The 19,055-nt window shown below is 36.7% G+C and overlaps 1 protein-coding gene across 11 annotated transcripts in view; it reads left to right on the top strand.

Annotated features, from left to right (window-relative positions):
* The window catches only part of Gria4 (glutamate ionotropic receptor AMPA type subunit 4), a 361,933-nt gene that overhangs the window by 286,310 nt on the left and 56,568 nt on the right, over positions 1 to 19,055 (top strand). For 10 of the 11 annotated variants that reach the window (XR_005872745.1, XR_005872746.1, XM_040734754.1 and 7 more), the window contains exons 8-10: positions 3,652 to 3,819; positions 5,108 to 5,212; positions 12,550 to 12,660. Coding sequence is in view for 9 of the 11 variants with exons in the window: in XM_040734754.1 (XP_040590688.1) it covers positions 3,652 to 3,819; positions 5,108 to 5,212; positions 12,550 to 12,660 (384 nt within the window). In the remaining 2 variants the exon portion in view is untranslated. Of the gene's footprint in view, positions 1 to 3,651; positions 3,820 to 5,107; positions 5,213 to 12,549; positions 12,661 to 13,968; positions 15,154 to 19,055 lie in introns of those variants that run through there. The other variant, XM_005077316.4, reaches the window with a different exon arrangement.

The raw sequence follows: 19,055 nt of genomic DNA, 5'->3' as shown, positions 1-19,055 counted from the left end.
TTCTAGGTATCCAGAAGCCATTTAATACACATATACAGTCAATTGTTACCACCTGTGATTATGTTCTGAATAACATCCTCAAGTAGTGGGTGACCAAATATTGAGGCATTTTTCTTAGAAAAAACATAAGATTAGTTTCCAAGAGCCTCTAGTTATGACCTTCGGTCAAGTAGTCAATATATAATCTTGTTTTATTTGTTGTAGGTATGCTTTTTTAGCACTGATCTTATGATCAACAGCTCTTAGTCTATGCATGAAGAAAGTGTACTTAATACGTATATTTCTCAGAAATACCAGAACCTTCTCACATTACAACCATTATACAGCAATTAGTGCTATGTTGCAGGCTGTTTTAATCTGTAAAGTAACCTGAAAAAAAAACACAAATTTGAGGAAAACACTACCTACTTCACCATATAAAGTGCACTTGTTTACAACATGAGAGCAGAAGTGAAAAAATCTTTAGTGTTTCTTTATTTAACTAGAGCTGGAACTTTTCATATTGGATGAATCCAGTGTTTCGCTACTTTATATACACCCATAAGTGCCTGCGAAAGTTGAGTGTTGATTGGAGCTTCAAATAAATGTTAATGAGTAAGAAAGTTCAAAAACAGTCCATAAAAATTATAGTTATAACTGAATTGTATTTCAATTGGTCAGTGTTTTAAACAAGAGTCAACACATTGGTCAGTGTTTTAAACAAGAGTCAACACATGACCTCTGATCTCATCATTTTCTTCCACTAAAAGAAAAAATAATAATAATGATGATTTATAATAATAAAAACACTGGGAACGAATGTTCTTTGATTTGATGATCCCCTGCTACCTTTCTGATGTTCTGGTTAAACAGCACTGTTGTGCTCTTGTGTCTCTAAGTGTCCACCTCAACAGTCTTCCACTGTTGTCTGCACTATCCATCCACTCCAACTTTATCCCAGAGTTTACCCCAAGGTTCACCTTCTCAGGGATCTTTTTTTATTCTCTCCATGACGTTAGGACTCTGCAGTTCTCAGTAAGGACATACCATACTTAACGTTGACTCCTGTAAACACCTGTAGGGCCAAGACTATCCACTAACAACCTTCATAGTCTCATATTTCCCAGCTAGTGTCGACATGTGTTCTGCACCCAGTTCTTAGGTAGTACATGAAAAGTCATCCTGACAACTGTTTAAATACTTACTCTTTTAATGTTCTGTTTTGTGCTCTGTAAATTTTATCTTCCACATTCTATAAACCTATGAGTAACAGAACTCCAGTTTATTTTAGTTATTTCCTGTCAAAGTTCACCATCTATTGAACACTGATTCTGCCCGTGTCTGCCTTCAGGACCTAATAATGGCGAGAAGAATTCACTTCTCCATTCTGTTTGATGAGTAGGACAACAAATAACTCCAGGCTAAGGAGCAGTTTTAAAGCTGCCCAGAAATGAAATGTTTGTTTATATGCATTTTCTCCATGTCAACTGTAAGCGGGGTATCCATAAACATGCTTTCCTAGACAGTGACAAAGTAAGGCCCATGAGAAAGAGTTGGAGCTTTTGATAAGACCACGCAAGTCTAAACTCCAGCCTCTGCCAGCTTTCTGCCCTGTGAAACTCCAGGACTTTGCTTCTCCAGTTGACTGTCGCCTTTGCACTGTGTCCCACTGTGTGGCACAGCTCCCTTTCTCTACTTCACATTCCACGGAAAAGGATGGACATGTTCCGAGAAAGCAAGCGTGTTTTCTGGCTTTTGTTTTGTTTGGACCATCTCTTCTCAGCTTCTTTCTCATGACTGGAGAAAAGGGGGACAATGCTTTGCTTTACTTTGCTTTTGTTTGTTTTGTTTTGATCTCTTGATCCTGGCACACATGTAGTACACTCTGAGAAAAGGTCTTCATGTCTGCTTTTTATTTTCTTGCCTTAGAGAAAGATGACTTGGAAGCTTTTTCTCCTCAGAGACATGGTGAGTGGAGCAAAGAGAAGACACATTGGTTTTCATAGCGTCTGCTTCTTTTCCTCCAGCTCCTCCATGCTGAGAGGGCACAGGCCTTGTGTATGTCTGTTCTCTTAGCAGCTCTGTCATGCTACACGAATCTTATATATCCTGTTAATTCAAGCCTCATACTCAGTTCCTACACTGCTTAAACGTGCTTTCTTGGAACTCATGTAGTTTTACTTTTCTCTTCCTTCAAATGCTAGCTTTTCTGTGTAATGATAATATTGTCTTAGTTTAGCTTCTACTTTCAGAATTTCAAATTGTTTTTCTTTATTTGCAGGCAAAAAATCAAGTTCGTCTCTTGTTTAACATGGCACAGATCTCCCCCAGATACAGGTGTAAAAAGTGTTAATTATATGGAATTCCCGAAGGAGACAATGCAGTTATTTTCATACCTAGTAGTTGATGATGATGAATCTTCTCTGCTTAAACAATATTGTAGCAAGATAAATAAAATACCCATAGACTCATATTGGAGTTCAAGCTTCAAGTTGAAGATCAGAAAAGCAAAGCAGCCAGCCATTAGCTCTTACCTTTACCTCTGTTCAGACCAAAGGGGTGATCCTCAAACTGCTCCCAACTTCATTGCTCCTCAGATTCACTCAGACTGCTATGCTTCTCCACAACGTGGCTAGAGACTAACTCCCAGACTCAATGCCTCTACCTTTTATACGTCTCAAATCCTCCAATTAAAAAACGTGAGCTCTGATTCACTCTCTTGTAGTCCAGGGTAGTCTTGGACTCAGAGATCTGTGGACCTCTTTATTAATCCTGAATCCTGGGATTAAAGGTGTATGTGCCTGGCTTCTGTGGCTAACTAGTATGGCTGCTTTGCTATTTTGATCTCCAGTGGCTTTAATGAATCATAAGCAATATATTACCACAGAATATGTCCTATCACCCAGATGTTCAGTAATTCTCTAATCAAACACTACCAAATTTACCCCCAGATCACATTTTCCTCTTGGTCTTTCCTAACTGCATTACACTAATAATCTTGTCCTGGGGGCTCATTCTTTTCCCAAGGAGAAACATGGATGGTCATTAGAAAGATGCTTTCTACTTGGTATTTCTACACTGATACTAGGATGCGGAGTTCAAAACTTAAAGCAATGGTACATTCTCTTGAGCACACTCATTGGATGACAGGTACATACACTATTGAGGTTGAACAAAATAGATGCTATTCTTAGCATTACATTTCTAAATAACAACAAACAATTCCTTTGGGAGACTAAACAGAAATACTTCAAGTTGAATGCAAAGTGAGTCTCAGATAATACTGCTAGGCGTCGGTGGAGAAGCAAAGTACAAGACAGCCCAGCCCTCCTGGGCCTAAGGAACTGCAATGGAGGATATAACAACACTGTGTAGTATCCATCCTTCAACTGTTCATAATGAAACACAATCTAAAATCTCTACCGGAACATTTCTTCTTCCAGATGATGGAAATTTATGCTTTACGGTCTCTTCTTTCAGAGTGGGTTTTCTCCTTTAAAACTAAGAACAATAATATGTGGCATACAGTCTTTGTGTTCAAGCAAGAGCAGATACTCCCAAAGCCATCACCAATAAATTATCAGTACCATGCTGTCATAAACCAACAGAAACCCATGCTATTCATTGTGCTAAACTTAACATTTGCCCTTATTCACACTTTAACATGCTCAGTACACCTCTGCTCTGACTTACGATGGAGTTCTGGTGATGGCTGAAACTTTCCGAAGTCTCAGAAGACAGAAAATTGATATTTCGAGGAGAGGAAATGCTGGGGATTGTCTGGCAAACCCTGCTGCTCCCTGGGGCCAGGGAATTGACATGGAGAGAACCCTGAAACAGGTAACTCATACTTTTGCTTTATTGTATGAGCTTTTATAAATACAGCATGGGTTTTTTTGTTTTGTTTTGTTTCGTTTTTTGAGACAGGCTTTGTCTGTATTTTCCTGAAACTCACTCTGTAGACCAGGCTGACCTCAAACTCACAAAGATCTGCCTGCCTCTGCCTCCTGAGTGCTGGGATTAAAGGCGTATGCCACTAACACCTGGCTCAGTATGTTTTTTTTTTTAAGATAACTCATCTGAGCATTAACATCTATTGCAATTTTCATGTTAATACATCAAGCCTTCTACAATATCAAAACATTTTAGGTAGAACCTCAATGTTTATTCCTTATATGGTTGTGTAGTGGAGATAACACCACAACTCCAACAAGGTCTAGAAGCATGATGGGGTGCAGTGGAGACATATTTTGGTTAGCAAGGACCCTGTGCTCCATAAAGTGGCTCAAGGACCCAGCCTGGCAGAGCAGCTACCGTTTTGAATCAATAGGCTGTTGTTTTAAGGAACTGCTGAAATACCAATTAAATGCTTTGTTTCAACAATGGCATTCACATCTGCTTCCCACTAGCTCCTACACCACTAGCCATAGGATGTCAAGGACATATAAAACTGTGTCATAAAAGAAGAAGACGTGTTTGTAAGATCTAAGTACTGCTTCAAGGCATCTTTAACTTTGGATTAAAATATTTGCTATATTATTTTATACCCACACAAACAATATATTTCAAATAATAAGTGTTAAAGATATTATATGTAAAAATTAACTTATCTGAAATACAATAAGTTCAAACCATAAGTTAAATGAATGTGAATCAAAAAAGACAACTTGGAAGCCAATGTGCTTGGATATTTTCAAATATTGTATTTTTAGTTTTATATATACTATAAGGAAATACTATATATCATATATACTATAGTATATATATATACAAATATATATATACTATATATTGTAATGATATAGAAAAAAAGCTGTAGACTGCCTCTAAGCAAATACAATTCTGTTCTATAAAGAATATTTAACTATTGGGAAAGAATTATGTTAGTTAAAATGAAAACGTTATAATACAAAAAGTTCATCTTCTTGGTATAGAGCAAAATACGTTTTAATATCCTTTCATATTCCTCCACCAGGTTCCTTCTCAGTAGCTCAAGCATCCAGTAACATTCCAGAGAATTGATTTTAGCTTTTAATCCAACAGCCTTCTACAGTCCTTAGCCTAGTGGTAGGAGGTTTCTTTAAGTGAAGCTGAAAATGAATATGTGTGTTATCTTTTTCCTTCACAGGTTCGAATTCAAGGGCTGACTGGGAATGTTCAATTTGACCACTATGGACGTAGAGTTAATTATACAATGGATGTATTTGAACTAAAAAGCACAGGACCTCGAAAGGTGAGCTACAACTTAACTGACAAATAACAATTGTTTTCTTATTTTGCATGTGACACTCTTAAAGGCTTATAGGAGAAAAAAAAGGTTGATGTTCTAAATTTCTATTTTTAAGTGATGCTCTCAACTGGTACTTTCTTGATGGTCTATGTTAAGATAAGCACTTGTGTCATGCATTATTAATGATGTCATAAAATGTAATCACTAACTTGGTGCTGTGCTTTGTAACTCACAAGGAGAGCAGTGTGGCAAGGGGAGCTTGGCAAACACATTTTGGAAACAAAATTGACTGCACAGAAAAGAACATGACACAATAATAATGCCCATGTATGGTCTGTGACTCTTTAGAGTGCAGAGAGGCCCTGCTAAGAAGTGTGTGTGCTTCAAATTCACTGTTGGTTCTGGAAGTGGCCAAGCCAAGTCAAACAAATAAAGGAAAGCAAATGGAAGATACTTACTGGCCAAAGGAAGGAGAGAAACACCTGAGTCCAAGAAAGGGTCTTACACTTCGAAAACATCTTAGCATCATTTCTGTGACTAAGAAAAGAATACCTTGAAAAAGGAAACAAAGGGAAAAGGGTTTAGTTTGCTTACAATTACAGGTTACAGTTCATCATTGACCACAAGTACAGGAAGGAACTTGTAGTAGGTCACATGACATTCACAGTCAAGAGAGACAACTATATGCGTGTTGCTTGTGTGAATGCTTGAGCTCAGCTCAGCTTCCCCACTCTCACAGTTTAGAAACCTTTGTTATGAAATAGTGCTGCCTCAGTGGGCTGAGTCTTCTCATATCAAATAAGGCAATCTTTTTTTTTTATTTTAAATAGCTTGTTTTACATGTCAATCCCAGTTCCCTCTCCCTCCCCTCCTCCCGCACTCCCCTTCTCCCCCACCCTCCCACTCTATTGCCAAATCCTTCCACATAGGGGATATCTCAGCCGTTAAAGGCTAGGCTCACAACCAAAAATATAAGACAATCTTCATCTAGAGCATCACTCATTGAGAGCCTGGCCCTGGTGGTTCTGGTTGTATCAAGCTGACAATTAAAGCTGAACATCACAGCAAGGCAGCTTTCTAGCTCTCAGACATGAGCACTCACATCATCTGTCTTCCAGCATGCCCAAAGCAGTCTACATCAGAGTTGCCTAAACCTTTCTTCTTAAGACTGCTTTTTCTACCTGAGACATTTTTGTGGGAAGCCATGTATATAAGGTAGTCAAACAAATTGAATATTTATCAGTTAAAACTCATAATGAAATTTATATTTAAAATTCTTTAGTATAGCTATAATTTTATCATTTGTGCATACTAATAAGATAGACGGACATGCTTGACTATTTTTACATGAAAAATTAAATCTAGTCTGAAAAAGATAGTCTTTTTCCTCACATTGATCACTGTTTTTAATTCTGTACACATCAATGGTGAGAACACTGTTTCACATAAATATATAGTATAAAGTGTCAGCAGTATGTTTCAAGACATTTCTGTTTGAAAACATTTTGGAAATTCCTGGGCATCCTGTCCTAATCCTGTCCTAATCTCAAGCTAAAAGCCAGCAGATCAAGCAGAAACTTTAAAAATCAAATATTGCGTTAGTTGGGAGTGGTAGAACATGCCTGGGAAAAAAACTATCTGGAGTTATGGGTCATCCTCAACTATGTAACAAGCTTCAGGAGAAGTCTAAGCCCTATATCAAAACATAAGTAAGTAAATAAATCATTCCAACACCTTGATATCTAGAAGTTATGGAATGATAGGAGAAAATATTAGGTATTTGTTTTCTGTAATTAAGCCAGTATATTTCTGTAAGATCAAATATCTTTATATGTACAGTAAAAGCATTTCAGTGATAGTATATGGAAGTCTCAAGTCTGAGCAAAGGTTCTTCAGATGGAATGCATTGGTGTCATGTGCCATTACAGCTTGTGGTACAAAGTGTTCATGTTGAATATCCAGAAATTAAGACTACAGTGAAATTACATGATGTAACATAACTGGTGCTTCCAGAGAAACCCTGATTCACTACAGACTTGACTTTGAATTAAGATGTGATCACTGAAGGATCAGTAACTTTTTATTGGTGCCGTTTTTTTTTGTTGTTGTTGTTTTTTTTTTTTTGCAACTCCCATATTCACTTACACTAATAAGCCACTGCTTAAGAAGCTGAGTTTAGGGAAGGGAGAGGGATCTGGGATGGACATGTCAAGCAAGCTTGTTTCTAAGTTAAATAGAAAAAATTTAACAACAAAAAAAAAAAGAAGCTGAGTTTAGCCAGGCATGATGCATGCAGAGTCAAGTGGATGTCTACAAGTGAGAGGCTAGCCTGTCTACAGAGTGAGGTCCAAGGCAGGCCTATGTATTGAGACGCTGTGTCCAAAAGAAAAGGAATGAAGGAGAAAAGGCAGAGGAGGAAAAGGAAGAGATACCCTCTGGGCTGGGCTCTATGCGATTGAGCCATATACTCTTACAACAGTAGTTGGTTCTAAATATTTTATAGTGACTGATGCCTAGGATTCTTAACTTTCTCTTTCTCTGTAGGATTATCTAGGAAGTCAAGAAAAAGATGTCAAAGTTAGCTTCTAAAAACTGTTTTTCAACATTTGGCTGTTTGAGAAACAATTTATCTAATATAATAGCTACAATTTATGGAAGCCCTGCTATATTCCAAGCACCCAGACATAATGCTTTATATAAAAACAGTCTTCATAATCAGTGTACAACTGGGACTTTACTATGTTTCTTCCTCCTAAATAAGAAAAATATGCCCTAATAAGTTAGGTATCCTGTAAAAAAAATATTCAAATATATGTGATCCTAGAACCTTTTAACACCATGCTTTGCCTGAACAAACCCTGATGGAAGAATTTCATTTTAAGAAATCTAGGATATACAGTTCATTTGTTAGTTAAAGAAAAGGCATGTGGTGTTGTAAAAGGAAAGGACCACTCAGTGATGGAGGAAATTATCACCAGGGTAGGCTGCAAGGTGGACATGAGGATTAAAGTTAGCTGCAGAGACAGAAGTTAGATAGGTAGACTTTGCAGGGGCAACAATGGCGGGAACGACTTGGCAACAGAGCGGTCGAGGGCATGCCGAGAAATGGCAACGGCTTTCCAACGCTTTGCTCTCGGCTATCACATGCTGTGCAAGGGACAAATGCGGTGCTGCTACGGAATGCAGCTCCAGCCTATTGGCTCCATGGTGGCATCTCCTTGACTGTAGTCTGCCAGCTGATACACAGGAAACTTGAGGCTAATGGGTTGAAGTCACGGAGCAAAGGAACTGGACGACATCTCATGAGCCACGCTAGCAGACTCCTTGAATAAAGAGGACACACTTTCCTAGAGGAGATTCTGGGACTCCCTTCTCCTGGCGTATTGCCCAGCTCTGTGTGAGCTATGGAGTTGACAGAGTGTTCCATAGACAACTGAAATTGTTAATTCCTGGGTGCAGAGGGGAGAGCAGCCACCTTCCTTTCATGCAACAAAGCTCGCAGAGCTGGTCGGCTAAGCAGAAACTTTTTAAAATACAAAAGATAATCTTCTATATCACAGCACAGTAACTACACTGTGTACATGACTCTTAGTAAAATTGAAAGAATAGGAATAGGAAATAGGGGTTAGCCCGAGTAACACCTTGTGGGCTATTCATGCTACTGAGTCTTTTCGTGGCCTGCCAATCATAGTGGTAACAAGAACTAAGGTTTCTCAAAGAGGAATTTAAGGAATTAGGAGAGTAATGCACAGATGGCTTCACACCCAGTTGACATCCAGCCAAGACTCTGAAGAGAAAAATGAGTGCGAAGTGGTCCAGACTTATCTGTCTTCGTTTTCCCAGTAGTCTGATCAGCAAGGCGGTGTGTCAGGGATATTAAACTTTCACATGAGAAACGCTATGCTAGTGTGATGACGAGGTGTGTCTGAAAAGTGAGCAATCTTTCTAACCCTGAATTACTTACCAGTGAGGGAACCAGCTTTGAACATACATCAGAGAAGCAACCCATCAACTTGTCTGGCTTCTGTGGCAGGAAACCTGATTGGGCATCTCATTAAGTCAAAGCCCAAGGTTTGCTGGACGTGGTCGCTAGATAAACGGAATCTCCTTGCTTACCGCCCTCCCAGAGCTCCAGATGGTGTGGCTTAATGCCCCAGGGCTCCAGAGGGCACGGCTTACCCTGCCCAGGGCTCCAGAGAGTGTGTTCCAGGGGTTCAGGAAATATTAATGGTTAAATTTCAGTTACTGAGATTAGGTCGTATGCTGGATACTATCATGGAAAACCAATATTCTCTTCCATGTTTAATTCTCATGACAGCGTGAAAATAATGCATTCTTCTCAATGTACGGAGATCTAGGACAAAGAGAAATTAAGTATGTTGCTCAGGGAATGTCAGCTGAAAGAGGGGATGCTCGAGAGAAGAAAAAACTCCAGTGCCTCCAGAGCCATTCTCTTGGTTACTTTGAAGCCTCTGTCCCCAAGCTGTAAGATTCCTATTCAGATCTGGTGTGAAGATGAAGTTACACGTTTCAGGACAGGGCTGGTTGAAGCAGCTCTCCAAGCAACCAATTTTAGTAGAAATAGACTCCTGTGTGCCAAAACACCTAATCCCAACCTTACGCTGCAGGCATACACACAGGGCTTTACTTGTGCACTCTATTTTATCTGGTGCTGTATCTGGTTAAAGTTGTTATATTTAAGGAAATTTAGCTCTCCAGATTCCAATGATAAATATTTTTCTGACATTTATTTCAAGTTTGGTGATTCAAATATTTCCAGGTGTTTTGTGTATTAATATATAATCATTTTCAATCTCTAGGACAACAATTCCTAATTAGTTGTTTAACATATGAGATCAGACAAGGTAAACTATAGTTTAAAAATCATGTTGGAATGGAATAGAAAGAGAAACTCCCGCTCCAGCTCAAACTTCAGCACATTTTTTCTGAAATTATCTTTATAATTTATAATTTTCCAATACATTTATAATAACTTTTAAAAATAAATAAAATGTATATATTTGCTTATTTAAATAAATACCTCATGAAACCTACTGCAGACTGAATGCTAGCTTTATTTTTTATTAGAATTATATGTAAATATTAAGCAAAAAATTGAACTTTAATTTATTATCTTAATTTCCAGCACTTCTGAATCATTTATCCTCCTGGGAGGGATCATTTATGCATTATTTCAGAAACTCACCAATAACTGTGTCTGTTCCAAAACGGGCCCCAGATCCATGGGTGTTTCCCAAATGGGATTCATTAATAAAGAAAAATCTCTTCTTGCTTGAAAATGGGCTGCACTGATCTTCACGTTTGGCTGTATGTTAATGGAATGCCAAGTTGTAAAACCCTCTATGAGCATACAAACCTGTTCTGTGGGAAAAAGAGTTACAAGAAGTCACTGAGATTTGTTTTAATTATGTAAGGAATTTTAAAAAAAGGTGGTTTCAAAATTATTTTTAAGTGAAAAATGTTTCACAGAAATGCTACATGTCCTCTAGAAGTGGATATACATTTGCAAGTAACTATGACATTTATATGTACTATAATTTGTAATTGAAATCCTTTTGTTTTACCTATTCTTTTTGAGTTATGTCTGTACCACTTTGAATAACCTTCTCTCTTTGACACTATTAATGCTTTGCTTAAATATGTTCTGACATACTAATATGGGAGTTAAAACACTTGCAGAGTAAGAGAGTTTTCTAGACCACAGTGGGCCAGTCACTGATTGCAGACCTGTGGGGCAAGTATACACATTTTTATAGGAGACCTGAGGTTTATGAGCATCATTAAGAAATAAAGCCTAGCAAACTTTATGTGAGCACTCACTTTTGGAAGCCATGCAGCACCAAATGTCAGGATTTGGTATCATACAGGCTTCAGTTTTAAATTCTCACCCTACTAGATTGTAATCTTGGACCATTTGTTTAGACTCCACAGGGTTCTTCATATCAAAAGCAGAGACAATAATATCAACAAACTGAATATAGTATGCATAGTAACTTTAGGCCGCATAAAATAAAGATATATCCAAGAGCAGCATTCTCTGTGTAGTAGTCATCATTAACTCCAATGGTAGAAGGTAATGCATGCATACTTCATCTTAAGGAACTAACTGCTTGATTTATTTTATGTTGAAGTATGTCACATATACTGTGAACTGTGTCTTCATTAGAGTTTCTATTGCTGAGACAAAACATCATGACCAAAAGCAAGTTGGAGAAGAAAGAGTTCATTTGACTATACTTCAGCACTGCTGTTCATCATTGAAGGAAGTCAGGACAGGGTACTGCTTACTGGCTTGATAACCCTGGTTTGCTCAGCCTGCTTTCTTATAGAACGCAAACCCAACAGCCCAGGGATAGCACCTCCCACCATAGACTGGGCCCTCCCCCATTGATCACTAATTGAGAAAATGCCTAGTAGATGGATCTCATTTTCTCAGCTGAGGCTCCTTTCTCTCTATTGACTCTAATTTGTGTCGAATTGACACACAAAAGCAGCCAGTACAAACCGATAGCGTGTGAATGTGTGTGATGTGTGCAAACTAATGAATGGAGGTGTGAGCCAGAGAAAGACCTCAGGAATTCTGCTCCATCACTCTACACCTTATTCCCTTGAGACATGGTCTTCCTCTAAACCTGGAGCTAGATTCATAGCTAACAAGCCCCAGTGAGCCTCCTGTCTCCACCTATTCACAGGTAGGGTACAGTCACATGTCCAGTGGTGCAATGCATTTTGCATGGGTTCTCAGTCTCTGAATTTAGGTTCTCACACTTGCTTACCTAGCAGTCATGGCCCACTAAGCCATTTCCCGAGCCCCAAATAATAAGATGGTTAAAGTCAATGCACAAATTGCAATGTAAGACTTAAAAAATGAAAATACTGCACATTAATATCCATGTTGCTGAGGTTAACATTTCAGAAAACGAATTCTCATGTTGTAGTTATATAATATAAAGCCAAACATATTTCTAGATTGTCAGTAAATTTCTTTTTCATAAGATGTGACTGTTCACTTTAGTGTATGTTCTGTAGTTTTCTAGATGAAATTGTATTAACTAATACTAGGCAGTGCTGGCCCATCTCACTAGATGAGAAGATCAGTATGTCCAAGGTTCTATCTGTGTCTCTTCCATTCAGAACCACAGCTTCCCTTGACTACTTCATGACTCTGGATTTGCTAAACATATAATAAGGCAGTATCTTTAACACTGAGAAAACTGTCTCAACAGTTTTACCTTAGGCATCCACAATGCCACCATTACACCATCTGCTGCCAGGAGCACTTCTATGGTGTGTTTTCAATTCCCTTCTCTATCCGGCAGGTGGGCTACTGGAATGACATGGATAAATTAGTGTTGATTCAAGACGTGCCTACTCTCGGCAATGACACTGCAGCTATCGAGAACAGAACAGTGGTTGTAACCACTATTATGGTGAGTTTTGGTGTATGCTTTATAGTGTTCCGTCTTGCCCACAGGCAAATTTAACTCCCTGGCTGTGATGAGGGGATACAAACTGAATATTAGTGCTGACTTGAGTGCTCTGACCCACCCAAGTCTCCTGAGGCTTTGAATAGTTCTGTCCCAAGCTTGGACAGACTCACCTCTTTCATTGTCCTTATTTGTGTCACTTTTCATTACAATGTTTTTCTTGGGGAAAAAAATGACTCAGATGTTAAAAATTGAGACTGTGAAACTGAAGTTGGAAATGTTTGAAATTCTAAGACCCCCAACACTGAACAATGAATTTGAGGAAGCCAAGCTCCAATTGAATCCCAAAACCATCCAATGGAAATACCATATTCTCTGTGTTTTCAAAATCATCAATGAAATAATCATTAATGGTGTTTAATTGATTGTCTTAGGTCATTATGAGATATTTATCTGTCTTGTCTGTTTCTAATCACAAAAATGTGAATGTGGAGATTTTAATGGTTACTTTTTAAAATATATCACCAAATGCTTGATAAATTGATTTTGTTTGATATCTGTTTTTAATGTAAAAAGACATTTCCGCCCATTGATTATTTTTCTCATTGACATATATAATTGAATGAGCTTCTAGAAATCAAGAAAAACATGATATTTCATTTGACCATATGATAAAATTTAAAATGTTCTAAATTTTAAGGCTCCTGCTTCAAGGAATTTTCCTGTACTTGCCTTTTAAATTATAGAATATTCTAAACAAATTTTGTCTTCTAAAGGCAAGCACAACCTTTACAGTTGGTGGTAGTCAAAGGAGATTAGCAATTAGTGATTGTTTATACCTTACTTAAGATCAAATGTTCTCAGTTAACTCTCAGTAGGAAAAATATATTATCATTTAAACCCTCTAAATAAAATGGAAGTTTTTGTGTAAATTAACTGTTAGCTTACATAATTTCAATTTTTAGTTTTAGGGTTTTAGTAAATATTTAGTAAATATTTCTAAAATTGACACTGAAATCAAAACATGAAAATATCAAAAAAGAAGCATTCGCCTATTGCAATCAGTTATGCCTGTTTTGGATAACCAGTTAGCGATTTAACATAGTCTGACAAGCCTTGATTGGGAGTTGATTACTTTAGAATGCAAACCCACCAAAAGCAGTGTTTGTATAAACTTTCTGACTTAATTATGTAATATTTGCATGGTACTTGAAAAGCAGGATATATATATATATGCATATATATTTCTTTTCCTTAAAAAAAGACACAGTAATGGAAATTCATACTTCAGTACAGTCCTCCTCTTTTCAGCCTCTGATGAAGAACCCTATTTTAAGAAATTGACCAAGAAAGACAAGAGTTCCACGCTGTTCGACCATTCCTAACTAAGGCTCGAGTCTTGTTCTCCTGAGTAGTAAATTTAAGCTCATTTTTCATGTGGAATTCTTCTTGGATAACCAACTCTGGACTACCAGAAAACAATTTTTAAATATATATGTGTGTGTGTGTATGTGAGTGTGACTTTGTGAGTTATTAGAACAAAAGAAGAATTAATCTTCATCCGTTTTCATTCTCAAGAAAATAGATGTGAAAAAGAATAAACTAGTGATTCTGATATGCCCATTCCCATGTCATAAAATGAAGTCATTGTACAAGATCAGTTCTCTAAGGGTAGATTTCGTCAAAGTAAACCTGAAATTATGTGCTCATTTTCTGAATAGACATACAATTGTTTGCTTTAGAATCTTTTGGAATGTTTCCTGTTCTGTGAAATGAATGTATGATGTATATTAAGAGTGTAATGTGTAGTCTCCTTTTGAAAGGTGGTACTTATAATTACTATTGCCAAGTTACAGAATTGGTTTCCCAAGCATGGCTAGTCTTCAGGAAGCATGACATCAAAAACTAAGTTAAAAAAGTGATGAAAAGATGTTGTTTCATATATATATATACATGCTTGATAGTGATGATAACAATATTTTTGTTATCAAAATAGTGTATATAAAGTAGTATCTGTTTTTCAAGTAACTGTCATCTTTATTTAAATCATTCCCTTGGTATTTTCAACTGCATAACTGTTCCTTAATGCCAAAACAAAATGGAAAACTCTGGTGCATCCTCACTTAAAGTGTTGATTGAACTTGATTTTATTGAAAGCATTAGCTTAGGATCTAGGATGATCCCCTTGCTTCAATTACTTGGGAAGAAGATTGGTTACCTTTAGCTGATAAGATACTGACAGCTGCATGTAATAATCCCTGCATAATCAACTGAAAAAACTCAACAAGGTTGGAGTAGGTAGAGGTTGCAATGAGTCTGATACAGAGACCTAGATACTGAGCAAGCTAAGAGTGAGCTCTGGAGAACATTTAGCTTCTTGTCTGAATGGGTGCCATGTTGCCAAATTCACTTCATCTTCCCTGTGTATGCTGTGTTTATATGCTGATATATGCTGTGATATATGTTATTGTTAAATAAAATTGATTGAGAAATTCAGCTTTTCAGAAATACTTTCTGATCGTCTGTTACGTACCAGGCACAGGGTTAGATCTTGGAATATGTCAGAGGTGACGCCTACACTCAAGGGAATTTATATTACAGAAAAAAATAAGAAACTTAATTCATGACTATTACATCTCTTAATCAAAATAAAATGTGCTACTATTATGTTTATGCTGTTGAAATTTATTTTTCCCTGCAAGTATTGTACGTCTACAATAAATCTTCATTTTCAAGATGAATTTACTCTACTTAAACACAACTATGTCAAATGTATTGACTATGATAAAGCTAATCTAAATAAGAAACAATTTGTAATTACACAAACTTTTATCTTTAATTCTTACTGACTAAAAATTAAGTAAAACCATAATAGTTATCAGACTGGGAACACAGAGATTCCATTTTCAGCAGACAAATAACAACTGCAAACAAACTCAGGAAGCCAAATCTAAACCATTCAAATAGGAGAAGTATAGTTGTTGTGGTAAATTCAGCTTCTGCAGACTCGGGAAGAGGGGGGAGTACTTTTCCTTTTATCACAACACCTTCTTTCCTCATGAAGTCTCCAGGAAATAAGTACATTTGAGGCAGAACATGCTTTACTATTCAGTGCCTTACACTATGAGTTCGTAATGCTATGTTAGTATGAGTTAGTATTGTATGTTACTTAGGTAAGGTGATACTATCGTATGAATACACAGTTATCTAAGAAATATGTCCATAAAGTCAAATTTATTCACTGTATCATCAGAATTGTGTTTCAAACATGAACTCGTTTATGTAATTACTACATCTTCTTTATTTTGCTTTTTTATAACTTTAAAATACATTATGTAAAAATTTTAGATATGCTAACATCTGCTAAGAAGCCTACACATATCCATAATATATGTTTTTAAATATAAAATGTACAACAAAAATAGAAATGTATTCATTTTCTTTGCCATACCAAATATTAATTCCCCCTTCCTACAAAGAGTTTATAACAACAAAGTTTGTTTAAAAAAAAAGAAGTTCTAGCTTGAAATTATGATTTTTAAATTTGCTCATTTCTTTCTTATATTTTTCTTGGTTTTTGGTTTTTTCAAAACAGGATTTTTCTCTGTATTCCTGGCAGTCCTAGAACTTGCTCTGTAGACAAGACTGACTTCAAACTCACAGAGATCTAAGTGCCTCTGCCTCCAGAGTCCTAGGATTAAAGTTGTGCAACCATTGCTCAGAACTCATTTATTTCTAAACTGAATAAAAGCTTCATTGCTCACAGGACTAAATTATCAACCTCCTTTAAGATTCCTCGTAAAAAAGCAAGTGTCCACACAGGAAAAATGGAATAAAATTCTTTTTGTTTACAATGGTGAAGTTTACAAACTGGTAGTTTTTGTGCTGAGTATCTGTTTCAACACTTTTGATTTAATTAAATCCCAATAATACAAAACAATACTTCAGTGGGGGACATGTATTCTAGTGATCATATTTAGTTTAACTGATTTAAGGTTCAAAATCATTTTAATTCATTTATGGCAACCTTTTCACCATCAAGGCCCAATGTTGCAGCTTCAGACTGAGATTGGTTCCCTTCCTGAAGTAACCCAGAAAGTGTAGAATACCATGCTTCATGGGAATTATCTTAAAGAATACATTGCTGCGAAGAAGTAATGCCATCAGAATCACATATCCTCCCCCAGAGCACAGTAGTGTGTGACTAAAGAATCAAGGACTTAACATTTTTCTCCTCTGATGTTCCTATGGTTAGTCACAGAAAAACATGGAGATTCTGTGTGGCTACACCATATAGATGTTCCACAAATAATCCCCCACCCCAGTAACCTCATGGGGCTTATTTCATATTGCATGGAGGATATTTCATTTTTCTTTACCCATAGTAACACTAAAACGCGATATAAAACCTCTCCAGTGTACAAAGCTTTAATAACTACCAGCAGATATTTGTTCCAAAGGAGGCTGAGAGCTAGTGATTTTTGACTCACATGAATTTGACAGGAAAGAAAAGCAAATGGAAAAACACTCAGGAATCCGCTAGAGGTTTACAAAGAGTCCCTAGTCTTCTGCTACATTTACTCTCTCTCTCTCTCTCTCTCTCTCTCTCTCTCTCTCTCTCTCTCTCTCTCTCTCTCTCTCTCTCTCTCTCTCTCTCTCTCTGTGCCCTGGCATGTAGTCATTTTGATTTTTCTTTTGCTTTATGCATCTCTGAGCCTGAATGTTGTTTAGGTAACTGATAGAATCGTCAATGAGCTGAACAGTTTTCTAATCTTAGTTGGAATATTTGGCAAGAGACAAAGACTCGTGGGGAGCAGCTGTCCAGAAGAAAACAGGAAAAATGAAAGAGGGTCCTAAATAAACATTTTACTCTAAAGTAGATATGCCTGCTGAAGACAGATAACCTGTTTGCTAGGGGTCACTATTTACTTTCATTTTGAATATCTAAATTGTTATATTCTGACGTAACTTCTTAGTCATAATGTTCCTAGTCAGAAAATGATGTTGGGGAGGTCAGTGCACTTACTACAAGTGAAAACGTTTTCCTTTATTGCCTGTACTCAAAATATCATAAAATTGCATTGTCTAATGGTATAGAATATATATTTTTCTTTAATTCTGTTCCCTCTCTTGTTAAATCATATGAAGCCCCCAGTTAGTTGCAAGTCTCTTGATGGATACTGTAACAAACGCAAGAGTTTACAGATGTTTCAAAAATGAAAATCTGACTCCCATTTCTGTCACTTGTTAACCAAGTAAAACTGAATATTCACTTAACCTCTGTGACTCTCAGTTTTCCTGTCTGTAAGATGAGACATGCTTACTTCAAGATGAAACGCAAAACGTAAATCAAAGTACATAGTGCAAGAACTCAACATTGAACCTGGCACAAAGAAGCACAAAGTCAGTAAGAGAAATTTCTTTTTACAATAAATCCACTGTTGTTTCCACCACTAGTATTCCTTTACTCTTATCACCAAGAATTTACAGTCATTTTGATCCCAAGGAGACAAAGGACAATTTATGCTTCTTTTTCTAGGCCTATGTTCCAGTAAATGCCTGGCAGAATGCAAGCACTTAATAAAGGTTTGATTAAATGATGAACTTACAGCTTTTCATTAAGCAAACTATTTACCATGTTAGAAGTCAAAAAACTCATACAAAATTAATGCGCTAATATTCTTAGTTGAGGGATAAAATTCCTAAATGTTCACATACTCAAGACACCTTACACTTGACCTTCAACATTACTACCAAATGAGAGTACTAGCATAACTTGTTCTCCTTGAATATTCTGACTGCACAGATATATCAATTACAATGTTTCACACTCTTTTACATGTGTGGCTTTTGCTGTTTTCTGTATACTATTCCATAGTCTAATTAGACCACTCTTTAAAAGATGAAAATAATTTGTTTATAAAGCCACTAATATTTTAAACTTTAGAAAGTCATCTCTTTGCAGCTACTCATGAATTTGCATTCAAACATGCCTAGTTTGAAAACATGTTAGACTTTCATACAAACGTCTTTCTGAAGGCTAATAGACAATCTCCCTGAGAGAAGATACAAATAGTTACCTTAATTTTAGGAATGGCAAAATTTACTTCTTAACCCATTCTAGTCTTAAATATCCATCCAATGCCAAGGATCTGGGTCACATGGTCATGACAACCAAAGGAAGAATTTAAGAAATAGTATAAAGGCTTGTCTTGAGTAGTTTCTCACTGTAAAATAATGTGAAACATCTCCATGAGGAAATACAATTTTAAGGAATTTCCTATTTTCTCAAGTTTTTTAATTGGGTTGTATGTTTACAGGGTGATTAGAATAAAGTTAGAATTAGTGTGGGCCTGTTGAATTCTGTAGATCAAGTTACTTTCTATTGTAGAGCTCTA

Source organism: Mesocricetus auratus, unplaced genomic scaffold (genome assembly GCF_017639785.1).
Source record: "Mesocricetus auratus isolate SY011 unplaced genomic scaffold, BCM_Maur_2.0 Super-Scaffold_100040, whole genome shotgun sequence".
NCBI classification, from domain to species: domain Eukaryota; kingdom Metazoa; phylum Chordata; class Mammalia; order Rodentia; family Cricetidae; genus Mesocricetus; species Mesocricetus auratus.
Note: the sequence above shows the minus strand (reverse complement) of the source record. Positions and strands in the feature narration are given on the sequence as shown.